The following is a 26,412-nucleotide window of genomic DNA, read 5'->3' on the forward strand; positions in this document are numbered from 1 at the left end:
CTCTCTCTCAAATAAATAAATTATGTGTGTGTGTGTGTGTGTGTATGTTAAAAGTACCTTTAAGGTAAACAAGTCCCCCCAATGCATCTAGTGTTTGAACACAGATGCCTATAGGCTAGATCTATACATACATCCACAGAAAGTTCTATGGAGCAAAATGGGAATAAACTTCCTTAATTTTTCTTTCTTCGCTCATCCTCTTTTAGGAAAGCAACACGAGCTTGTGTATTTAGGAATGATTTCTAAGCAAGGTTGAACTGGAAATCCAGATGGCAATGCGCACAGCAGCTTATCTAGCCTGTGGATTCCGGCTAGAAACATCCTGCACTTCCTGGATCTGAAGCCCACACTCTACCCCTTGATCTGCAGGGTGGCCTGTGGCTTTCTGTCCAAGTGTGCGTGTACATATGGTCAGCTTCCAACAAGTTCAAAGGACAAAGCAGGCCACGGTCAGCAACCTTTGCTACCCTCCCCGCGCTTTTTTTTTTTTTTTTTTTTTTGAGGTAGGGTCTCGCTCTATCCCAGGCTGACCTGGAATTCACTATGCAGTCTCAGAGTGGCCTCGAACTCACAGCGATCCTCCTAGCTCTGCCTCCAGAGTGCCAGGATTAAAGGCACGCGCCACCACACCCGGCCAACCTTTGATCTTTAGCAGACATTTCTAAAAAATAACTTTCCATCCTTTCAGATAAAGGAGCAATTTTGAGGACAAAAGCCCTTTCACAAAGCAAACGTCGAACTGCTGGAAAAGCAGAGTACTTCTTCTAATCAGGATGCCACAAACGTTGACCTGGATCAGCTGTCAATTTCCAGTCCCAGAGCAACCACTGAAGCACACATGGAGCCAGCCCATGGCAGGTTCCGTAGTTTAATTGGCCCTCTTGACTAATGACATGCGTGCGCACACACACAGCTGCTCTGATTGCGTTTCTGAGACAACACAGGTTCCCGTCAGGGAGGCGTGTTTCTCCCACGATAGGTAGCAAGCTACAGTGAGAACGGAAAAGCTCTTGGCTTTCCCGACCCTTCCCTTTCCTTCCAGGAAGCTCACACCTCCTTAAGGCAGGACACCCACCGTGGGGGGTTGTCTGCACAGGGCCCTTCCTTTCCTCCTGCTTCTTGTCACTGCCTTTCTTTTCGGGTGTCTGTTTCGATAACCTCTGGTGTTGGCTCATCTCTTCCTGCCTGTGTAACACGGACCTGGAAATAATTTGGTCACCAATACTTTTCTGAAGGACAGTGCTGATGTTCAGTCCAAGAAAAAGTCTGGAGTGGCACTAAATGATGCTAGGATAATCAAAAAGCCTCCTCCAAAAGCAGCTGGGGCCATCTCGGGTCCAAAGACATGTGGGTTGGCACGTTCATCCTTTGTGACAATTTTAAAATGCCACACTGTTCCCATCATGGCCCTCTTTGGCTTACGACAACACTGTTTGACCAGAGGTATGAAAGGGGGATCGTGAACTGGAAGCGACAGAGTAGCGAATCCTAATGAGGTTTCCAGACTTGTAAGAGAACTCAGAATTACAAAGAAACCAAAGGTTGATACACAGAGATTAGGAATCAAGTCATTATTTTCAAATGAAGATCAGTGGTTTGTAATCACATCAGGGCACGGAGGAGTGTGTTAGTAGTGTGGAGGCAAAACTCTAATTGTGGGCTACCACAGGCAATACACTGAGCTGCTGCAGAATATTAATTAAGTGATACTAGCTGATTCATAGACTGCTCTGAAATTTACAGAGGCATGCCTACTGATAATCCCAAGTACTCTCATGTTGTCTATCAGGAACAGAAATCCTGTTAACATTTACTTTTGTAAATGGGCCATTGTAGTGTCCGTTGCATGGGGTAAGAGCCATGTATAAATAGAACGCAGCAAGTGCTAATGTGCCTTCAAGAAAGGTGATTAGGAGCTGCGTTAAAAGACAGGGCGCCAGGTGGAGCGGCACAACCTTTAATCCCAGCACTGGGGAGGCAGAGGTAGGAGGGTCACTGTGAGTTCAAGAACAGCCTGAGACTACATAGTGAATTCCAGATCAGCCTGGGCTATAGCAAGACCCTGTCTCCCCCCAAACCCCCCCAAAAAAAAGAAGAAAAAAAAGAAAAGGAAGAAAGAAAACAAAAAAAGAAAAACATAAAAAGACAATGGTTAATTTGTTAGGGCAAAATGTTTCCAGAAATGAAAGGGAAAGGTGGTGGGTAGCAAATGGCTTTTTCTTCAGGAGTGTCTGTCCGAGGGTCCCGTCCTACTTGGAATCGAGCCCACCCAGTCTATGTCGTGATTTCCTATTCAACAGCTCACTTGCTGTTGCGTTTTCTTTAGTGCATGTGAGATGATTCCATTTAAGCAACTAAAAGAATACTGCTCATGTGCTCCCTGGAAGGGATTTTCTTATTTAAAAAAAAAAAAAAAAAAAAAAAAAGAAGAAACCAGAAGTTTTTATTTTTATGAGAGAGCAAGAGGGAAATACAGAGAGAGAGAGAATTGGTGCAACAGGGCCTCCAGCCACTGCAATGGAACTCCAGACACATGTGTCATTGTGCGTCTGGCTTATGTGGGACCTGGAGTGTGAAACGTGAGTCCTTAGGCTTTGCAGGCAAGTGCCTTAACCACTAAGACAACAGTTGTCGTTTCTAACAAAGCAACGCTGAAAGCATGGGATGCTTCTGGTGGGCATATTCACCAAGCCATAAAACGAGACACGAAATCTGAAAGATCCAGTGTGCTCTGGGGGATAATTAAGCACTGTCTTTCACATCCGGGTTGTCCTGGGAATCCCAGAGCATATGATTGTCACATCTTGGATAGGTGAGGCTTATGAGGAGGAGGGAAGGACAAAAATCGCCTTAAAAACTGATGGGTTAGTGAAGAGATGCTGGCATTCAACAAGGATACAGTGTCTCCAGATACCTTGGAGTTCACATGGGTGGAACAGATGTCCCAGTTCACCCCTAGAACAGGTGAGGTGACACACACGCACACAAAAATGTGTGGTTTCTACAATGAAATGTTGATTGGATAATTCAGACCACCCGCAATTAATGTCTTCAGGACGGGAGAAGATTGAGCACATTACAAACACAAACATGATCTTGACATATTCTCTCACTGAACGTTCATTTTTCCAGGAAACCCCTGCAGATACCGAGGGAAGACTGATGTGCTAGTGACAGACTCTAGGACACAGGACAGCAAAGATCACTTCCTAATCAACATTCTGACAGGAGCAATAAGCTGAGTAAGACATTTTTCACGTTTCAGCTGGCTCTGAGGCATGAGCTGCTCATTGGCTTCCCCAGGTGCACAGCTGATACCTGGAAGAGGCTAACCATAAGAACCTCTGAGGCAGTTTTCTCACCTTTGCACTCTAGAATGTTCTGGATGCTTCTAAGGGCAGTGACACAAAGCTTCTCTGCCTTGGACTACTAGTGGTAACACAAACCTCCAACCCTTTCAAGCCCTTTCACAGACAAGGTAGGAAATGAATTCTCATTTGACTTACTGCACATCATTTGGTGACTATCATCTTAACTGGTCTTGCAAAAGCCTTTGGTAAGTACTTGCTTAATTAGCGTAACAATTGACTGCACTTTATTGTGAGCATAATATGGTAAGGATCTGTTAAGGTGTCATATGCCTGTTTATCGAACAACATAATGCTGCACTTCTTGTGAAATTTAGAAGTACCTAGAAAAAACAAAGCTGATTTGTACATCCCACTGTCCATCAGGTTACATTCCTAATGAGTAAGAACTTACTATTAAAAATTGAACCCAGGGCTGGTGAGATGACTCAGCAGTTCAGGCACTTGCCTGCAAAGCCTAACGACCAGGGTTTGATTCCCCAGTACCTACATAAAGCCAGATGCACAAAGTGGTACATGCATGTAGAATTTGCTTGCAGCAGCTGCAGGCCCTGACAAGCCTATTTTATTCTCCCTGTCTCTCTTCTCTCTAGCTCTATTTGCAAATAAATAAATTAAAATATGAAAAAATTGAACCATACCAAAACTTTAAAAAAGTAACTTCAGAAAGGATTTTATAACTTAAAAGTTCAAAATCAAAATTGCAGATACATTAGATTATATGGATGTCAACAAAAGTCCAGGAGGTCAGCTAAAAGTAAACTACACGTTGAGAAAAATCTTCAGCTCATATTGCTGACAAGGAATCTCTCTCCTAATTAGAAAAAGACCAATAACCTGCCGGGTGTGGTGGCACACACCTTTAATCCCAGAACTTGGGAGGCAGAGGTAGGAGCACTGCCATGAGTTCGAGGCCACCCTGAGACTACATAGTGAGTTCCAGGTCAGCCTGAGCAACAGTGAGACCCTACCTCGAAAAACCAACCAACCAACCAAACAAACAAAAAAGACCAGTAGCCCAAAGGAAAAATGTGCAAAAGTGGGCATGGTATTGTGTAGTAAGAAAAGACCAGAGAGAACACGATTTTGCCAGCCACAGAGGATTGCTTAAATAGACTGTCACATATCTATATACACAAACACTGTGGCGGGTGGTGTGGACAGATTAGGCAAAGCAAGGCATGTATTGTGGTAAAGCATGCAGTGTTTTTCTGTGTGGAAGGTGATGGAGGGATACCCTATATTAAATCTACACCAACCTCTGATAAGAGTGGCTACTCTGGCAAAGGTGGTACCTGTCTGTAAGCAGGTAGGAAATAGTAGGCACGAGATGGGAAGGAGATATAGGGCACATACGATCTCGACCTTTTTGATTATTGAACTGTATCAGCTATTGCATACCCCAAATTTGAATTAGCTTTATTAAAAGCTTCGTATTTGACTCTGACTTGTAGAATTTTTTTCTATATATTTTTTTTATTTATTTGAGAGCGACAGACACAGAGAGAAAGACAGATAGAGGGAGAGAGAGAGAGAATGGGCGCGCCAGGGCTTCCTGCCTCTGCAAACGAACTCCAGACGCATGAGCCCCCTTGTGCATCTGGCTAACGTGGGACCTGGGGACCCGAGCCTCGAACCGGGGTCCTTAGGCTTCACAGGCGAGCACTTAACCGCTAAGCCATCTCTCCAGCCCATGATTTGTAGAATTTTGTTCTCAGTTCCCACTCTTGCAACCACTGTCATGATTTTAATAACATCTTTCCTCCCCAGGCCTCAAAGGCACAGTCCCTTCTCTTGTGCACAGAGGGATGGACGCCTGAGGAAAAGAAACACCAGAGACACGTGAGGCTGATCAGATTCACTAACTCCGTGGCAGCTCTGAGTGGAGGGAGTGAGGGGGAGAGAAGGAGGGAACGGTGTCAGGGAGGGAAGCTGGTGGATGTGCCCACCCCAAGCAAGCCATTCCAGCTCTCTGCTGAAAGGGCCTGGGGACTGCTGGTGCCAAGCACACAGAGCACTCAGGGTCTAGAAGGAATGGTGTGGGTGGAGTGGCTGGCGTAAGGAAGAAATGGGGCCCTGAGCACCGTGAAGACAGGGTCTCTCTCCATCCTTCCTCTTCCTCATGGAGTTCAACTCATGGCACTGGACAAGAGATTGGGGGACAGCTCAGGGTCCAGGGGATAGGGTGGATGTCTCAACTCGGTCACTCGCCTTCTCAGAGTCTCAGCTTCCCCCCTTCTCAGGGGGCTGCATGTTCTACCTCACGGCAATCGTACGCAGAACAGCTGTCAATGGCCTGGCTTTCCAGATAAGAAAACAGCCTCCAAGGGCTTCTGGTCACACAGCCAGGAAGCGGGTGATAGCAAGTTACAAGCCGCATCTCTTTGAGTTCAAGGTTATCTTTTTAAGCTACTGTGTTGTTAAAAATATACTAAACTGGGCTGAAAGATGGTTTAGTGGTTAAGGCACTTGCCTGTGAAGCCTAAGGACCCATGTTCGACTCCCCAGATCCCTCATAAGCCAGATGCATAAGGTGATGTAATCGCACATGGTTGCATATGTGTACAAGGTGGTGCACGTGTCTGGAGTTTAGGTTCTGGAGGCCCTGGTATGCCAATTCTCTCTCTTTCATTTCTTTTTTTTAAATAAAAACCCAGTCTGGGTTTTTAAAAGGATTTCTAGTCAAGACGGCACCTAACCTTGCCTAACCACAGGGAAGAAAAGATGGATGCAGAACCCAAGGAGAGAATCAGCCCATCGCACCCCACCAGGGCACCAGCTGAAACCACAGAGGAAGTGGGAGAAATAACCAAGAGCTGCTTTCTCAGTGAGCCTGGTACCAGCACAAGGGTGAAGGAGATAAACACAGAGAACACTCAACTCCTACCAAACCAGACATCCAGAGACACAGAGACTCCCAAGAACTCGTCACTGAAGTAGACCTAAAATGAACCCAACATGGCTGAGGGAAATTCACGGAAGAGGGGGAAGAAAGATTGTTAGAGCCACAAGTTGGGACATTTTGCACAGAGACATTGCCTCTCCCCTACCATGCAGCACCCAAAATCCTCATAGGGAGAGAACAAGGAGAAGGCTAACGATGGTACCATCCTGGCTATTTACACACCACATACATAACTAATTACAAAAAAAAAAAAAAAAAATTTAAAGCCAGTCTGTTGGGCTTGCCTCAAAAAAATACAGTATACTAAATAATACGATTCATAGCTAAGTAGATTCTATAAACACTCAATTCCTCAACTTGGTTTCCAACACAAGCCCAGGCAAAGCTGACTTGTCCTTCCTTCAATGGGAAGTAAAGAGCATGCATGGGATCCTGAGTACCCTGTAGCAAAATGCGGCCATGACGCGTCTTCCCTGTGGGGCACCACGTGACTAAGAAGGGCACATTCACACTGGCGCCAAGCGCCGGCAAGTCGGCTCCGGCCTCGCTTCTGGAGGGACATCTATCTCTGTCACGCAGGAAGTCATGTTACTCTTTCAAACCCTGCAGCAGAAACACCAGGGTGGACTAACTACAAAACTCAGTGTTTAAGTGTTTCCAAGGGTCCTCTCTCAAGATGCGATCTTTGGATCCCAAGTCCTAGTTCTAGTCCAGCTCTCGCTACTGGGGATTTGGAAATGTTTCAGAAATTGAAAACGCCAGCAAGTAAAAGATGCCACAGAAAAGAAGGAATCACAGCATTACCACGGCTGGCGATCAATGCCTTCCCTATGAGCTTAAAAGAGCCCCCCCCCCCCGCCCAACCCCGTATGGCTTTAAAAGGGACAGGCAGGCCCCACGACCTGTCCGAACTCCTGTACTTTTCTGACGCCATGTCTGTTTGAATGCAGTGGCCATATAGCTGAAATGTCATCGCATCATTTAGAAAACAACCCTTCTGTGTAAAAGCTCAGATGTAAATTTTATAAACTATTCCATGGAGAGTAATAAAGGACTCCTTATGACATTAGTGAATTTGCCTACTTATCACTGCTATTAAACTATTATTACACCAATATGAAGTAGTTTGTCTAAGATAAGCCTTACATAAATATTACCAAGAGACTCAGGATGGTGATTAAAACTGTACAATCATCCCTTTAATTGTTTCTTATAAACACTCCAGTTTTATAAGAACATAAATATTTAATATTTAAACACTTGGAATTCGTGAGCATTTACTTTTAAAAATAAATTAACCTTTTTATTTATTTGTTTATTTTTGGTTTTTTGAGGTAGAGTCTCACTCTAGTCCAGGCTGACCTGGAACTCACTGTGTAGTCTTAGGGCGGTCTCGAACTCACGGCAATCCTCCTACCTCTGCCTGCCAAGTGCAGGGATTAAAGGCGTGCGCCACCACGCCCGGCTTAGGTTCACCTTTTTAAATGGAAAAGCACATGGTCTATCCAAATTTGCTCACTTCTCTCTCTTCTTCTTGTTTGCAACCTCTAAGTTATTTATACATTTAGGATTCTAACAGATATTTTTCACATATAAGGCTAATGCATGCAGTAAGCTTTTAAAAAACAAAGCAAAGCTCTAAGACATGCAAACATCTGAAACTTCTGAAAGAAAACGGATGCAGCACACAGATGCACAAACGCGGAGAGCCGCAGCGCGTCCCCAGCTGGAGGCAGACATGACATCCTCCCAGGCCCAAAGCAAGGCAGGAGAAGCGCCCGCGGGACCCATGCGAAGGGCTCCCAGCTCCCCGCAGTCCGAGGGTATTCACAGGCCTCGCTTTGGGGAGGTGGGGTGGGACAGAAGAACGCCAGCATTGACCATCTAGAAGACTGCAATCCCCGGGGCAACAAAACAGAAACCCCCAAGCCGGAGGAGCCCCCCTCGAGCTGGGCCGTCCCTCACCTGCACCCTTTCTCTCCTCTCTCCCAAGAAGGCACTTCACAGGAACGTCTGGGAAAGCCCTTGGACTTTAATTTGTTACACCTTCTAAATGGACAAGAAACAAAAACAAAAGAGAACAGATGTAGAAGACAGCATTTGCACTTGGCCACCCAAAGATCCACACCGACGCCCTCCTCCCACTCGCCCGGACTTCGTGGTCCTCGAGCCTCCCGCAGGGCATGTGAAAGGGGGCACTCATGCCCGCTATTGGGCGGGTCTCCGATGCTGAGGTGGGCAGCACAGAGGGGGGCTTCGCTCTCCAAAGCCACGGTGATGTGTTGGAGGTGGAATGGCTATGTTGTTGGCATTGGCAAGGATGTCACAATCATCGTTTCCTTGAGATGCCCACTCTTCCACTCTTGACGGACTGCCTGGCAAACTCAATGGGTCAAATCCCCACAAGGCTATCCAGAATTTTGGGGGTCTCCTCCACTGGCTGGTGTGTATCAGGTAGGTTCTTTCCGCCACAAATTTCTCTGCGCTTAGTAAGCTTAGACAGCCGTGGGTTTTGTCTTTCCCTTATGCAATCTCGTTTCTTGTTTTGAGATCGGGTCTCACTCTGGCTCAGGCTGGCCTGGAATTCACTACGTAGTCTCGGGCTGGCCTCAAACTCACGGGGATCCTTCTACCTCTGTCTCGAGTGCTGGGATTAAAGGCGTGCGCCCCCATGCCCGGCCCCCTCTTGCCCTTCTCGCCATCTACCATCTGTAGAAGAGGCACCCCAGCAAAACGGAGCCAGCAGCCACAGCCGAGTGTTATCTATGAACTTCTATTCTGTTTCCCATTCAAATTTAATAACCACAGCACTTGAAACTTGTGGCTACAGGCGGAGGATGTTCTTTTGTCCTATGTAAACATCTACAAGTATCTGTTTAATTTTCTTTGACTTCCCCAAACCACCTGGGTTATAGGGTCACACTGAACACATTCCTAGGCTCACACGCTGCTCATAGAACAGAAAAGTCAAACTCACACAGGCATCCAAGTCCTTCTCAGAAGCTCTGGGGAACCTGCAAAGAAGTGTGTGGCCGGTACACAGTTCTGTTCTCTTCTGTCGCTTCTTCCTGCCTTTTTTTTTTTTTTTTTTTGTAAGGTTTCACTGTAGTCCAGGCTGTCCTGGAATTCACTATGCAGTCTTAAGAGTTGCCTCGAACTCACAGTAATCCTCCTACCTCTGCTTCCTGAGGGCTGAGATTAAAGACTTGTACGACCCCATGCCTGGCCACTTCTTCCTTTTTAATCACTTTTTTTTTAATGAAAAGAGCAAGAGTGAGCCAGCGAGAGTGAGCAAGAGAGAGAGAGGATTGGCGCACCAGGGCATCCGGCCATTGCAATCGAACCCCAGACATGTGTGCCACCTCGAGCGCACACACAACCGGGCGCTTGCGCCACCTTGCACTGCTGGCTTACTGGTTTTTGGGGAGTTGAACGTGGGTCCTTAGGCTTTGCAGGCAAGTGCGTTAACTGCTAAGCCATCTCTCCAGCCCCACTTTTTTTTTCTTTACGATTTTTTTTGTTTGTTTTTTTGAGGTAGGGTCTCACTCTGTCCCAGGCTGACCTGAAATTCACTACGCAGTCTCAGGGTGGCCTCGAACTCACGGCGACCCTCATACCTCTGCCTCCTGAGTGCTGGGATTAAAGGTGTGGGCTGCCATGCCTGGCTACTTCTTGCTTTTTGTGCAACCTTTTTTTGCCTTCTAGGAATGAACACATGTCATTGTTAAGTATGAGGTTTTTCTTCCCCCTTCATTTATTTTGATAATTATTAGAGTGCATATTGGATAAAAGTGCTTGCACCAGGAGCCAAAATGTAAAGGAGCCAAAACTTGGGAATGGGACTGAAAGAGGGGGAGGGTTGCTGGAATTCAGAACTTCCTGTCTCCCTCTATTGAGAACATTCTGGAACTACAATGACTGTCCTCCCAACATCATGAATATGCTGTGTGTAGGAACATTAATCTGAAGAAAGCACAAGTGTGTTGGAATGTTTCTACAAATTTTCATAGAAACTTGAAATTTGCAGCTTCCTAAAATATTTAGACTTTTTCTCAACCCTTAGCCCTGCTCCGAATTCTGCCAGATTTACTCTTTCGGGAATTTTGGAGTGGAGCCGGCTATCTCCGCAGCTTTTCCTCACAATCACAGGCGCTTGAAACTCCCACCCGTAAACTGACAACACTTCACTGAAAAACAAATGCCACCAATTGATAGCTAATATCCCCCACCAGCCAAGGGGTGACCTGGGGGAGCCCACAGCCCAGCCACCCGCGGGGGGAAAGGCGGCGAATTCTGAGAACACTCAAAGAAAGGGACTCTACCTAGCACAGCACCAAATAGAAGGCGTCTCCCTTCCGGGAGGTGAGCTCCTGTGAGACGCCGCGCACCCATCCACCACTTAGCACCCCAGCTCTGGAAGGATCGCCGGGCACGGGCGAATGGCACCCTGCACGGCTCGCTCCTCCTCGCTTTGTCTAATGACTGTGTCAGCCGGTTCCAAGAGCTTCGGCTGGCATCTCAGGGCCAACTCGACAGCAGGGGCCCGTTACTATAACAACTGACAGCTCTCATGAATTCTGAAAGACCCCCAAAGTAGCCATTTGGGAAACAGTTATTGAGCAAAAAAAAAAAAAAAAAAAAAAAAAAAAAAGTTGCCTGGGACTGGAGGCACTGACAGCCATGTGACTCAGGGCTCCCTGAACAGTTACATGGAAAAGAAAGAAAAGAAGAGAAGAGAAGAGAAAAGAAAAAAAAGACTATCTTCTTGAACACTTGGGGCCTCAAGAGGTTCTCTTCCCATTCGTGATAGCATCTCAGAGCCAGGAAGTTTGACACCACTGTGTCATCATAAATTTTAACTCTCTGAGGCAAGTTCAGTTTGGGGCATCATGAAATGTGTATTTAGTTCTCCCTACTGGATTGACACACAGGCTTAGGAGAATTAAATAGCAAAAAATATATATTATTAATGATGTTTCTTAAAGTCTATAACTGTGGCCATATGTACAAACAAGCTCTGGGTAGAGATGAGCTACAGAGGCAATCCCCAGTTTTAAAAAAGCAAACTGTGCCAGGCGTGGTGGCGCACGCCTTTAATCTCAGCACTCGGAGGCAGAGGTAGGAGGAGCGCTGTGAGTTCAAAGCCACGCTGAGAATACATAGTGAATTCCAGGTCAGCCTGGGCTAGAGGGAAACCCTACTTTGAAAATCTAAAAAAAAACAAAACTAAACAAAACCAAAACATGAACCACCTGTGGCCTAGGGAGCAACCTGTTCATGGAAAGGATAAAATCTTGCAAAGCCACCGAGAATGAGTTGGAAGCTCAGATTTTTCTAAAAGTTTGTCAGACACTTCCCTTTGGAGTCTCATTTTTGCAGAACAAGAGTACACTGAGCGACTAACAGTGAAGCCACCGACAAAAATCTAGCTAATGATAATAATGATGGTAATAAAAGGGGGAAAAAAGCCTGTGTTTTTAATCCCAGCACACAGGAGACAGAGGTAGGAGGATTGCCATTGAGTTTGAGGCCAGCCTAAGACTACATAGTGAATTCCAGGTCAGCCTGGGTTTGAGGGAGACCCTACCTCAAAAACCAAAAAAGAAAAAGAAAAGTCAAGTCCCTGGGAAGATAAGAACGTGGCCTGTGCTCTGTCTGCGGGAAGGAGGGGCCGCAGAGCACGAGGCGGCCGCATTGGCATCCATCCCTTCTACACAGCGGCCTCTGTCCGCACACTTGTCCTGTTCCTTTACTCTGAAAAAAAAAAAAAAATTCCCAGCTCAAATCTCCTTTTCTCCAAGAAGCCCTCTCTAGCTGCTGCTCCTTCCCACCAAACCCTGGCCATGGTCAAGTCGGTTCCAGAGCACATGATCGTCCTTTATTGTGGCTGGAGCCAGGGAGACCACAGACTGAGCCACTCCTGGGTGCCAGGGGCCAGGCAAGGGACAGTAGTACCAAGGACAGATGCGGACCTACTGGCAAACAAAAGGATCACAGGATCAGCCGAGTTCAACCCAACAATGCTACAAGGGAACAGAAGAACGACGTTACGGTATCTGCAGTTCACCAGGAGAACCCAGGCAGCTGGGGTTTCAGTCAGATGCTAGTTTCAAATTGTACAAAATGTTAAAAACAGCATATCAGCTAAGTAAAACTGGTCTAGAGACTGCTGGTTGGGAATGATTTTCAGTCTTGTCTCCTCCAGAAAGCTTGGAGCTCCTGCAAGGAGGGAATCCCATCTCCTGGGGAAGTCTCCAGTCCCTGGCATGAAGCAGACATGGTCGTCCCACGAGCAAGCACAGGAATGAACCATTGGGCCATGACAAAGTCTTATGTTAGCAATATAAAATCCTAGGTTTGGGGCTGGAGAGATGGCTTAGAAGTTAAGGCACTTGACTGAGAAGGCTAAAGACACAGGTTCAATTCCCCAGGATCCACATATGCCACATGCACAAGGTGGCACATGTGTCTGGAGTTCGTTTGCAATGGCCAGATGCCCTGGTGTGCCCTGCCCCATATGCTTCTCTTTCTCAAATAAGTAAAAAAATAAAATATGCTTTTATTGATAGCTTCCATAATTATAGACAATAAACCATGGTAATTCCCTCCCTCCTCTTTCCCTTTGCAACTCCACTCTCCATCATATCCCCTCCCCCTCTCAATCAGTCTTTTATTCTGATGTCAGGATCTTTTCCTCCTATTATGATGGTCTTGTGTAGGTAGTGTCAGGCACTGTGAGGTCATGGATATCCAGGCCATTTTATGTCTGGAGGGAGCACGTTGTAAGGAGTCCTACCCTTCCTTTGGCTCTTACATTCTTTCCGCCACCTCTTCCCCAATGGACACAGAGCCTTGGAAGGTGTGATAGAGATGTTTCAATGCTGAGCACTCCTGTCACTTCATCTTGGTACCTTCTGAAAAAAATCCTAGGTTTAAGAAAATCAAAGCCATGATCAAGATGACTTTGGTCAGTCCGCTTCCCTTCTGGAAACTGTTTCCCTTTTGGGAATAAGGATGCATCTCTCCCTACAACCCTGGTTTCTAGGATTGGCGGGAGGGAGAAAGAAAAACAGAAAAAGAAAAGGGAATGAACACAGAATGTGGTGGTCTATCCACACCAGTAATTCCATGTACTCCATAGGGGCTGAGGCAAGAGAACTGTGAGTTCGAGACTAAGCCTCAAAACTTGAAGAAAAAAAAAAAGTGGGGGGTGGGCTGGAGATGCAACTGAGTAGTAAGAGCATGACTTAGCATACCCAAAGCCTGGGGTGTGATGAGGCTTATGCCGGGGTGTCGTGAAGTCTTTTTAATTCAACCGTTATTGTTGGAGGCAGTGGTGGCAGTGGCAGGGAGGGCTTGCGTGGCTTCCGTGTGTGCACATGTATGGGGGAATGCACGCATGGGCCTGTGTGTCTGTGTGTGTAAAACAGAGGTCAACATTGGTTGTCTTCCTCACTTGCTCTACACTTTTACTTAAAATTTTTTTAAATTATTTATTTGAGAGAGTGAGAGAGAAAGAAGCAGAGAGAGAGACAGAGGAAGAGATAGAGGAAGAGAATGGGCGCTCCAGGGCCTCTAGCCACTGCAAATGAACTCCAGATGTGGTGTGCCCCCTTGTGCATCTGGATAATGTGTGTCCTGGGGAATCAAACCTGGGTCTCTGCCTTCACATTCCCAGCACTGGGAATACATGTGTGTGCCACCATGCCTGGCATTTTATGTAGGTGCCAGGGATGGAGAGTTGAGCCCTCAGGCTTGTGTGACAAGCCCCTTACCCACTGAGCCATCTTCCTAGCCCATTGGTTACTTAGGCGAGATCTTAGCGCCCTGGTCTTCGTGACGGTGTCGGGGTGGGCGAGGATCTAGTTCAGACCCCGTGACCAGCGAGCAAGCCCGCCGAGACTGGCTATAAAGGCAGGTGGGTGTGGAGCGTGCACCTGCTCCCAGCTGCTCTGAGCCTCACTGGCACTCCTGTGGATCTCTAGAAAGGACCCGTGTCCCAGTGAAGCACAAGTCATGCCCTGAGCATGAACAGCGTGTGACCATGTGCCCACACTCAACCTCTGCACGCACCTGTGTGCTTGCTGGGCCCCCATTCTGCCAACACGGGTCTCCCACGCATGTGTGCGTGGCATCCCCTTCATATTTCTTACACTCTGTCCCCCAGTGCACACCTAGTGTCCACAAAGCTCACTTGTTTCCATGAGCATCATTGTTACTGAGGAGGATCGACTCATGACAATAAATTATGTTTTAAAAAATATTTTGTTTAGATTTTTATTTGCAAGCAGAGAGAAAGAGAATGGACATGCCAGCACATCTGGCTGTTGCAAACAAATCCAGGTGTACGTGCCAGTTAGCGCAGCTGGCTTTACGTGGGTGCTGGGGAACTGAACCCAGTTGGCAAGGTTTTGCAGTAACCGTAGGTGCACAAAGATGTCTTTCCCAAGAGAGCTGAACTATTGGCATTGCCATAAGCAAGCGGCATTCCCCAGCAGGCTGACTGGACACCCGTCACCCTTTTAGCATCCTCTTCAAAATACACAAATCAAAAAGATACCTTCCGAAACGTCCCCTCCTTTCTGAGTGGCAGCAGCTGGACTGGCCTGAGGCTTTCCAGGAACATTAATGTCACACAAGCAGCTTGTCCCTGGGAAGACGGCGGCTCGGCAGAGTGCACTTCCTGGCTGTTCATTCAAAAAGCTGTGTTGTTCCCATCTCGAGGAACGAGGCCAAAATGGCACACTTCAAAACTATTGAGTGGGTTTCTTTGCTCACGTATTCTAAACGTGTTCCAGTCGCTCTGAACAGCCTGCAGCAGCTTCGAACCACCCCACGGCCGACACGGATCTCAACGTTGATGGGATCCACCAGGCGCAAGACAGGGTGCCGCTCACGAGAGGCGGCGCCTGTCAGCTGACTGCATTTTCAATGGCCTGCCTTTGGCTCTGTCTTTTGCTCAAAATCTCTTTGCATGATTTTTTTTTCCTACCTTCATGAGAACTTTCTTCACTGTTACAGCTTCAAGCTTCCATGTCTCTGTGAGACAGACTTCTGCCACCACTCAAGAGAAAACTGTAGCACCCTACCAGTAACGTTTCGTCTGATATTATTACAATGTGAAGCCTCATATTGTTTTCACTGCTGCACACAGCCCTCGGTGGGACGCTGGCTCTCAGATCTCTCATACGCATACAGAGCTTTGTTTTACACACACACACACACACACACACACACACACACACACACGCACATTTTTATTTTTTATTTATTGATTATTATTATTATTTTTTTGATTTTTCAAGGTAAGGTCCCACTCTAGCTCAGGCTGACCTGGAATTCACTATGTAGTCTTAGGTCTCAGGGTGACCTCGAACTCACAGTGATCCTCCTACCTCTGCCTCCCAAGTGCTGGAATTAAAGGCGTGCGTCACCACGCCTGGCTCACACACACATTTTTGAAGTAACAGAGATCAGTGACGAGGGTCCAAGGTTGCTCCTGTCAGGACACATATTTAGAATGTAATGATGCCCATGAGTGGAGATATTGAAGGACATTTGCAGCAAGACTTCTCAAATACATGTGACTCGGGGCTGGGAGGCCAATCCGTGCTGAGTAGAGGTGGAGGCTCCGCTCCTGGGCCAAGCAGCTAGGAGCGGGGCGCCCGCGGTCCCTCTTGCTTCTGCTGCAGCAATCTGCAGACACTCTGCAGACAGGGCCGCCGTGGAAGATGGTCTGACCCTGTGAGACAGAAGCCCGCCAGGCTGAGGCAGCGGCTCCTGATGTCCACTCAGTCTAGCCAGCCCTAGGTTCCCAAGGCTGGCCTCTGGGTGTCAACACTGCCCTGAAGCTTCTTCCTAGCATTGCCTGCCCAAACAAATCTCTCTCTCTCCCGCTTTGGCCTACAGTAATGCTGCTCAGTTGGTCAACCTACATTTATACTATATTTAGCTATACGCTGATGGCTTGGAGCTATTGCTAGGCTGGATCCTTCTGAAGAATAAATATACTTCACATAAGCTACATGCTGTGTTCAGGTTCCTGGAGACTTTGTCCCACAATGTGATTCCATTTAAAGAATAGTTAGATCTGTAAGTTTGATTCTTTTAAAATTACAAGCTGGGCATGGTGGCGCACGTCTTTAATCCTAGTACCTGGGAGGCAGAGGTAGGAGGATCACCATGAGTTTGAGGCCACCCTGAGACTACATAGTGAATTCCAGGTCAGCCTGAACTAGCGTGAAAGATCCTACTTCAAAAACAAAAAAAAAATTACAAAGTTTTTAGACACACATGGATCCAAAATTGAATATCTATTCTGTGAAGTCAGGGCTATGGTAACACGCAGAGAATATATAAAAGTCATCATTGCTGAGCCCTGGGACTGGAACTAACCAGTCCCTACCTGCTTATGTTTTTTTTTTTTAAGTATTTTATTTTTATTTACTTATTTGTGAGGGTAGGGATGTGGAGAAAATGGGCGCACCAGGGCCTCTAGTCATTGCAAGTGAACTCCAGACACATGTGCCACCTTGTGCATTTGGCTTACGTAGGTTCTGGGGAATTGAACCCAGGTCCTTACACTTCCCAGGCAAATGCCTTAACTGCTAAGCCATCTGTCCAGTCCATCCCTCTGAGGCTGCTGCAGGAACCTTCATGACAGGCTGTGCTTCTTATTCTGGATTTCTCTGGCACTGCCCCACCAAGTTCTCTTTGCCTCTAATCTCCTAGTCCAATGTAATTTCAAAAAAAAAAATTATTTGAGAGGAGAGACAGACAGACACAGAGAGATAGTGGGCACTCCAGGGCCTCCAGCCACTGCAAATGAACTCCAGATGTATATGCCCCCTTGTGCATCTGGCTTACGTGGGTCCTAAGGAATTGAACCTGGGTCCTTTGGCTTTATAGGCAGGTGCTTTAACCACTAAGTCATCTCTCCAGCCCAGTCCAATGTCATTTCAATGCTACGAGTGTACCACCATATCTGTGCAAATACCTTATGCATGTTTTACATACAAAATAAACAAGTATTTTTTTTTTCAGCCTCCTGCAGCTAATTTTCATCCTTTGGGAATTAGTACCTCTGTTAACACAAGTGCGCTGGTCACTTGGGCCCTGTCTGGTGAAGCCTGGCTCCAGATTCGGGCTGTGACCTATGTTCCTACTTAAAAACTACTCGACACTGCCTCTCTTAGGCCTTGTCCCCTGTGGCTGTGGCTCCTCCAGGGACACCCAGCCTCAGGGTAAGGCATACATGCCTACAGTGGCATCCATCACCCCCAAGGTGACCCACCATCTGCACCCATGACAGTGGACCAGTGCATCTGCTCATGGAAGGTCACGATCTCTTTCTCTCTCCAGCCTCATTCCTTCTAAGCCCCCTCCACTGGCTTCTAACTGTTCAGACAACTGCTTCCTTGAGACGTTTTTCCTGACATTAACCTTCCTCCCAGGCTAGGCTGAAGCCCAGCCTGGACATATCTAATCCAAACACTTCCTGTCCTCCATATTCTTAGTCACCCAATTCTTCAGTGGACCACCTGGGCCAAAGGACTGCCTCCTCGATCTCCAAGCCCAGCAACGATGCGACAAGCGGTGGGAGCTTGGTCAGCACAGGGGTCACCACCTTCACACGGTGGCTTCCGAAGGCCACTCGGCACAGACACAGAGCTGACTTGTCAAAACCAGGTACTGCTTTAAGACTGGATGGTCCATTAGGACAACACCTTGGTCCATATGTCAGCCCAAGCTTGTGAGGGCACCTGTGCTCATCACCCTTCCCGCCACTTGTAGTGACCACAAGTACAAGCAACGTCACATCTCGCTGGACGTCAGAAGAGTCTGGAGACGGACCGGACAAAGGACCAAAAGTCAGACGTAAGAGACGCCATCTTTGGACTTAACTGGGAGTGTTAGAGGTGATAAAGTCCCTTTCTGCTAGGACGGAGAGATTTAAGCCCCCACATGGCCAGATGGCACCAGGTGGAAACAGTAAGGGGTCCCACGGCAGGGGCAGGGGCAGATCACAGGGACAGCCAGAGAAGCAGGTCATGCCAGCCAGGACCTCAGATCTTTGCCCCATCTTCCAGGTCCAGCCATGCCTGACATTCCTGGAACTTTCAATTTAATGAATCAATACCATTTTATTTTCCTGGTGCTTAAGGCAAGTTGAAATGGCTTTTGTTAATTGCAACAGAAAAGGTTTCTGACTAACACTGTGAATGATAATAGAACATGCTGCCTGGCCCACAGTAGGAACTCAACACATGTTAGTTCCTTTTCTCTTCCAAGGTCAAGGAAAGGGGACAATGACAGTGCCTACCACAGAGATTTGTATGAACCACATGACATGGTGCCACCCAAGTGTTTGGCACAGTGCCTGGCATGCACAATGGACCCTCTGGGCGTGATCAAGTTCATACAGCAGGAAAGTGGTCAAAAGAGAATTCAGAGACCCTGGGTTTAAGTTCCCACTTCTCGGCAGACTCACCAGCTCACACCACCACCAGCCCCACGTGACCGCTGAACGTAACTACGCACCTAGCTCATTACTGCAAAGAATCAAGCGGTCTTTAGTTGTGGTGGAGAATGCTGCCATCGTAAGATGGCCAGCTGGTACCTGGCCTGTCACCCGAGGACACCATTCAAGAGGTGGTGACCTGCCTCAGTGCTCAACTTCTGTGAGCCCCCCCCCCCTCACCGTGATCTCTGCGTCTCAGAGGGCGAGAGAAGCAATGCAGAGCTAGCTCCCATCCTCACGGCCCAGGGGACACGTGACGCACCTCTCTTCTGCACTTGCCAGTTCTCCATGAGGGTTCCCTAGTTCTTTCTTCGTTCACATTAATAACAGAAGAAAAGCGGGATATAAAAAAGGCCCTTGTTCCCTCTAGGCTGTTCTCACGCTTCGCCAGCTCATCAGTCTAACACTAATTCAATTTTATTCTCCTGTCTCTGGAAGGATTTTGTCTTTTACAGTCATCTCTGTGTTTCTGCCATGAGGAGTTTGGTAAAAGCTCAAATATAGTCTCTACTAGATGAGAGCTAAGACTGAGCTTTAGAGAAAAGTCACAAAAATATCCTGGCATGAACCATTAATGGATTTTCCATCTGGACTAAGATGTCCAGAAGTGCAACCCCTTCTCGTTTCCTCAAGGGAATGTGCCCCGTGACTGGTAGGTACATACCTCTAAGCTGTCATTATTGTGAGCCTGTAAGGGTAGATACTGCTGCACACCCTCCCCAGTTGAGAACAGGCCCAAGGACTCACAGCCAGCAGGCCAGCGCCTTCTGCTGCCCACCTCCAAAGCCCACTGATGGTAACGGATGCCCCCGGCCACCAAGGCACCTCTCAGGCTGTCCTGCCAACCTGGGTCCTCCCCCGTCTCCACTGAGCCCCGCCGCGCGCCGCTCTGAAGTCAGGCCCGGCTCCGCCCTGGCCCGCCTGCGCCGGACGCACCAGTCACCTTCTCCACTACCGGGCTATTCCCGCCACATGCCCAGTGTGTTCCTGCCTGGGCCTTTTGCGCTTGCTGGTGGAGCTACTTGAAGGGGCATCTGGCTGGGCTTAGAAGAAGGCCATGTTTGCCCCGCCACTGCCCCGATGGGATCCAACTCCTCAGGTTGGGATGTTTCCATGATTCACACCACCATATTAGCCATGTATATGCATGTTTTATATGTATGTTATATATGTTATGGTATATGTATATTACATGTATTATATATGTATATATTATATATGTTGTATATGTTACATATATGTTGTATGTATATGGTATATGTGTTTTATATATATATATTACATATATATATATGTAATTTTTGTTTTTTCAAGGTATGGTCTCACTCCAGCCCAGGCTGACCTGAAATTCACTATGGAGTTTCAGGGTGGCCTCAAACTCACGGTGATCCTCCTACCTCTGCCTCCCAAGTGCTGAGATTAAAGGCATGTGCCACCACACCCGGCTTGATGATATTTTCTTTTTAAAGAAATTTTTATCTTTTATAAATTCTATTTTTTGTTTATTTTTATTTATTTGAGAGTGACACAGAGAAAGAAGCAGAGAGAGCAGAGAGAGCAGAGAGAGCAGAGAGAGCAGAGAGAGAGAGAGAGAGAGAGAGAGAGAGAGAGAGAGAGAGGGAAGGAGGGAGGGAATAGGTACGTCAGGGCCTCCAGCCTCTGCAAACGAACTCCAGATGCGTACACCCCCTTGTGCATCTGGCTAATGTGGGACCTGGGGAGTCGAGCTTTGAACCGAGGTTCTTAGGCTTCAAAGGCAAGTGCTTAACCACTAAGCCATCTCTCCAGCCCTATTTTTATTTTTTAAGTATTTTATTTTATTTGTTTATTTGATAGAGAAAGAGGGAGAGAGAGAGAGAATGGGCACGCCAGGGCCTCCAGCCACTGCAAATGAACTCCAGATGTGTGTGCCCCCTTGTACGTCTGGCTAATGTGGGTCCTGGAGGATTGAACCTGAGTCCTTTGGCTTTGTAAGCAAATGCCTTAACCGCTAAGCCATCCCTCCAGCCCTTTTGTTTATTTTAATTTATTTATTTGACAGTGACAGAAAGAGAGAGAAAGAGGCAGATAGAGAATGGGCACATCAGGGCCTCCAGCCACTGCAAACGAACTCCAGATACATGCACTCCCTTGTGCATCTGGCTTACATGGATCCTGGGGGATCGAGCCTCGAACCAGGGTCCTTAGGCTTCACAGGCAAGAGCTTAACCGCTAAACCATCTCTCCAGTCCAGCAATATTTTTTTAAAAGGAGGTCTCAATCTAGCCAGGGCTGGCTTGGAACTCAGTCTGTATTCCAAGAATGGCCCTGAACTCGCGGCCATTCCCGTACCTCAGCCTCCCGAGTGCTGGGATTAAAACCATGCGCCACCACGCCCGGGAACAACTGGCTTTATTGCCTGTCCCCACCCAAATGCAAGTGCCACGAGAGCTGTGACCGTTCCCTTCTGCCCAGAAAACTTTCGGGCTTAGAACTAATAGAGCACATGGACATTAAGCGGGTGAGGATGTACTTAGTTTCTATAGGTTGTTTAAGTTTCTCAGCACTGTGGCCAAACAGGAGGCAAAGCGGGGGAGGGCTTACTTTGGCACACGGTCTGGGTGGTCAGCCATGGTGGGGAGAGGCGTGGCGGCAGGACTATGAGGCGCCCACCAGTCGGCAATTTTAGTCCTTGGCCCCTTCTTATTCAGACACCTGGGCCCGTGGGGAGACAGTGTCACCCACATTAAAGGTGGGTGTTCCCCTCCCGTGTTAATCCTCTCGGTTAGGTTTATACCCTCACACTCATGCCCCAGATGTTTTTATTTTAATTTTAAATTAATTTGCAGGTGTGTGTGTGTGTGTACACACGCGTGTGCACGTACCCCAGGGCCTCATACCACTACGAACTTCAGACACATGAGCCCCTTTTGCCTCTGGCTTACATGGGTTGGATGGGAATTGAACAAGGACCAGCTAGCATTGTCAACTAGCACCTGCAACTGCTGAGCCAGCTTCCCAGACCTCTCCCTTCCCCTTGCCACCTGCCGCCAGTGCTTCTCTCTGTTTCGTGTTGCGAGTTCGAAGCTGACCTCCAACCCCTGGCAATGCTACGACCACCGCAGCCTCCCAAGTGCTGGGATGAGTGGCAGGAGCCCCGACGCCTGGCTTTCCAGGTGTCTCTCACTACGCTCCAATTGACAATCAAGATGAATCACCCCACGGTGGAACTCGTTAGAGAAAGGGCTGAAGTGTGGAAGTCGGGGGCGGAGGCGGCAGAGCCATCCTCTGCTCCGGCCTGACTGGCTCAGCTGTGCCGGCTTGAGGCCGTGGGTGAGAAACGCAGACCACGGCTGGCTCCCAGCAGGGCACACCGAGGAGGACAGCGGAGATGGAAGCATGACTCAACAAGCCAGTATGTTTACCTCACACATACCAAATACCACATAACATGGTAGCTGCTTTCAGATCACCCAGTTCAACTTTCAGCAAAAGGCCACGGAAACCTTCAAAGGCTACGTGTGCTCACTACGTGGAGATCACAAGGAAAGATACCACCACGGTCGCGGGAAGCCAGAAGCGACATGGAATTTACTCACTTTGCAGGTTCAGAAACTCACGTGCAAAACAGAAGAGACCTGAAGAGGGCAAACTGCAGAGCTGCGGTTTGAACTAGGAACCCCACGACTCCCCCACACTATACTTAAGCGTATCAGGAGTGCCTGGCTTCAAAGGTCGCAGCCTGTGTCGTCTTCCTGAGACAACAGTGTCACCCCGGGGGTGACATCAGCCATGTCCCAGCTGTCTCAAGTATCTGAACAGAGAGGCCACGGGGGCTCCCCTCCCCCGCGAGCCACCCCTGGCCACTTGCCCGGCTCACCTCCAGTAGACCAGCACGGCGATGAGAAGGATGAGGCACACGAAGGTCAAGGCTGAAACCACAATCAGAGGGATGATCCAGTCCATCCTCCCCGGGGCGGGGTGCTCGAACACTCCAGAGGAGCTCTTTTCCGCTGCAAGAGAACCAACCGGGGCAGTTAGCGGGCAGGCAAGCGAGCTGCGGGGCAGACACGAGGTTGGGTTCTCGTCCAGTTTGTGTGGTTTCCATGGAACTGGGCTGCCATGGGGAAACGGGCTATCAGCAGCCATCTCCAGTTTCTCCAGTCCTCCAGTCCCAACCCAAATATGGCCTCGTCTGGAAGCGGAACTTTCCGACAAGATTCAAGATGATATTTTAATTAAAAAAATTTTTTAAATTTATTTGCAAGCAGAGTGAAGGGAGAGAGAGAGAGAAAGAATGGATGCTGGGTGTGGGGGTGGCACCTGAGGTCTCAAGGCAGGGCTAATCGGAGCGGGGTTCCAAGGGAAGGAAGGTGGGCCGCGCAGGAAATTGGCGTCTAGGGCAGATACTTAAAGAGGAGAGACTCGGAGCTGTGAGACGTACGTTACCGTCTGCCACGGTGCATTCTGCTGGGTGGTCTTTATAGGAAACACGCCCTCGGCTTCAGGCACAGGGCCCAGGACCAGGTGGGACCCACTTATCCCCAGCGTGCAGGAGAGAAGACGGGGAGTGAACAGGTGTGGGGTAGTGATTCTAACCCCCAGGGAGCTTCTGTTTACATAGCGCTGTCTCTGCGAGGCCAGCCGATTTTTTGAGCCCCGATCCTTTCCTGCGTGAATACCGGGCAGGCACAAAGCCACAGGTGATGCTACAGTGGCATCTCGACTGGGGCAGCCTTATGTCCTAGCGAGGAGAGGGCTCTGCCCGCAGGTGACTGGGCCATACCAAGTATGGGGTCTGGGAAGCACAAGAGCTCCACTGCCCAGGGGAAGTGATTTTCAGGACAAGCCTGGAAGGATGAAGTTAGCCGAGCCGAGGGGAAATATAGAAAGGATGGGAGATGACTCAGTAGATTGCTTGCCTCCCAAGTATAAAGACCCGAGCTCGAGCGAGACCCAGTACCCACACAGTAGTGCTGGGTGTGGGGGCTGACACCTGGGTGTTCCCCTGGCCTCCATACACGTGTGCACGCGGACACACACCGAGATACACATGCAATAAAAAAAGACGGAGGGGAGAGGGACCAGGATGGAAAGTTAGATGTCAAAACAGCAAGGGCCTGTGGGCACCAGTTTTAGTCCTAAGGGCCCAAGGGTCATGTGAGTTACCGTGGGGTTTGACACACAGGTAAACATCTGACGCCTGTTCTCTCCTCCGCACGCTGGGACACAATGGCATTTGACCAGAGGAACCCAAGTTACAAATCAGAATAATTCTGTAGCAGCGCGTCAGCAGGTCAGTTCCTCCGCGCACTTATCTGGCTGGTGGTGCGGTCATCTCTAACAGAAAATAAAAGTGTCCGGAGGGCTGATGGTAGAGGTCACACGGGCAAGTGCACCGGTATTTGCCCCCTAGGAAGCCCTCAGGTACAAGGGGATTCCTGGTGTCTGACTTCTCCCACTCCTTGTGGAAACCCGTTCTCGCTGGTGCTCCTGCGTGGCTGGCAGGGGTGAGGGGCAGAACGTGAGCTCTCTGACAAGGCCTCTTGGCCAAAAAGCCTCTCCCGCTAACGTTTCTAAACAGTCACTGGCATATCTCCGCAGTATTTCTACTGTGCTATGGTGTTGATCCAGGTGTCCCCCATAAACGTACGTGTTCTGAACGCTAGGTGCCCAGCTGGTGGCAATTTGGGAATTGAAGCCTCCTGGAGGCAGTGTTTTATTGGGAGCGGACTTACGGGTGTTATAGCCAGCATCCCCCTAGCCAGTGTTTGGCACACTGTCCTGCAGATATGGTCCACCTGATGTTGGCCAGGAGGTCATGTCCACCCTCTGCTCATGCCATTGTTTCCCCTGCCATCACGGAGCTTCCCCTCAAGTCTATAAGGCAAAACAATAAACCCTTTCCTGTCACAGGCTGCTCTTGGTCAGGTGTTTCGAGTCAGCAATGCCAAGCTGACTAAAACATGTGCCCAAGCCCGTAGGGCCACTCTAGAATTTTCCAGGCCTCAGCAGCGGCCATGTGGATGTGAGGCCCGGAGGCACATGTATCATCCACATCTGAACGGGTGCTTCTGTCACCCACGAACTGTGGTTGGAAGGTTTTGACCAGGTTCCCCGAGGGGTAGGTTCCAAACCACACAAGGCTGCAGTCATCACTGAGTTTGAACTCACAGCCAGCTGGGGTTCGAGCACGGCCGAACTCTTTCTTCCCAGCCCTGCATGATGCCCTGGTAATCGTATTTTAGGGGAGGACGCTGGGGAGGCCCTCTGTACACAGGGTCTGAGGACGGTGCTTGTGGAGACATCAAGTTGGCAGCCACGGGCCGTGGAAATGACCTAAGAGTCTGACAACGGTTGGCTTCTGACCCTGACTGTTTGTTTGCTCACGTCTTTTCCTTAAAAGCCCAAAGCGGGGTACAGTGATTCCCAAATGGCGTCCAAGACAGTCAATAGCACCGTCAACTTCCCAGGACCGCCTTGTCCTCAAGGCCCAGGTGGTCTGGAATTACGTTTCCACTTCCTGCCGAAATCCTGAAATCTGTCACCCCGAGCCCCTGCGCAGGGGGGGGGGGAGAGTGTGGCCTGCTACCCTGCCCTACTGTGTGACAGCCACGCTCGTCCAACCAGTGGCCACATGTGCCGTCCCCCTGCCCGAAATGCCTTCTCTTCCTGTCCACACAGCTCTCCCGGCTCTGGGGCTGTCTTCTCCTCATCCTCCTGCCTCGGCCTCTTCAGCGACCTTCTCCCAGGCTGCCTGCCCGGTGAAGATTCCCCACGCTCTCGCTCTCTGCTGCGTCTCTAGGGCAGAGCGGGGCTGAGATCCCAGGTTCAAATCCTGACTGTGCTATGGTGTTGATCCAGGTGTCCCCCATAAACGTACGTGTTCTGAACGCTAGGTGCCCAGCTGGTGGCAATTTGGGAATTGAAGCCTCCTGGAGGCAGTGTATTATCGGGAGCGGACTTACAGGTGTTATAGCCAGCATCCCCCTGGCTTACTCCTGGAGCTGTTCATGTATCACATGGGATAAGAAGAACTCGCTTCACGGTGCTGGGGACACTCGGTGAGAGAGGTGTGTGGCACTCCTGGAAGTGTGCCTGGCATCAAGTGCTTAACGCCGCCATGCCCCTGTGCCAGTCTCACCGCACATGCCACCCACAGCCAGGACTGACTGTCACCGCAGGCTTCCTAAGCGGGACCGATCTCCATCTCTGTTTAAAACAGTAGGAAGGGCCGGAGAGATGGCTCAGCAGTTAAGGCGCTCGCTTGCAATGCCTAACGTTGTGGGTTTGATTCCCCACTAACCACGTAAAGCCTGCTACACAAAGTGGTGCATGCATGTGGAGTCTGTAGTGGCCAGAGGCCCCGGTGCACTCATTCTCTCTCTCTCTCTCTCTCCTTGCAAATAAATATTAAAAACAGAAGTCTTTGCTCCCTAATATCTACGCAACTCTGGGAAAGTGGACAACTTCTCTGTGCCTCTTTCCTCCTCTGATGGGGGCAGTGGAGGTGGCATATTGCCTGCTGCATCGTGGTTGGGTGATAATGAAACAAGTCAGATGGTACACAACATGGAGGACGTCGCTTGGCACTTGCCGCCACCACCACCTGGCTAATGTTAGGTGTTGTGACCGCCATC

General features: G+C 48.9%; 1 protein-coding gene across 3 annotated transcripts in view; it reads right to left on the reverse strand.

Moving 5' to 3' along the window:
- The window catches only part of Ptprg (protein tyrosine phosphatase receptor type G), an 873,855-nt gene that overhangs the window by 59,930 nt on the left and 787,513 nt on the right, over positions 1-26,412 (reverse strand). For 2 of the 3 annotated variants that reach the window (XM_004661265.2, XM_045136198.1), the window contains exon 13: positions 22,653-22,785. In XM_004661265.2, coding sequence (XP_004661322.1) covers positions 22,653-22,785 — 133 coding nt within the window. Of the gene's footprint in view, positions 1-8,238; positions 8,323-22,652; positions 22,786-26,412 lie in introns of all 3 variants that reach the window. The other variant, XM_004661264.2, reaches the window with a different exon arrangement.

Source organism: Jaculus jaculus, chromosome 16, assembly GCF_020740685.1.
Source record: "Jaculus jaculus isolate mJacJac1 chromosome 16, mJacJac1.mat.Y.cur, whole genome shotgun sequence".
Lineage (NCBI taxonomy): Eukaryota > Metazoa > Chordata > Mammalia > Rodentia > Dipodidae > Jaculus > Jaculus jaculus.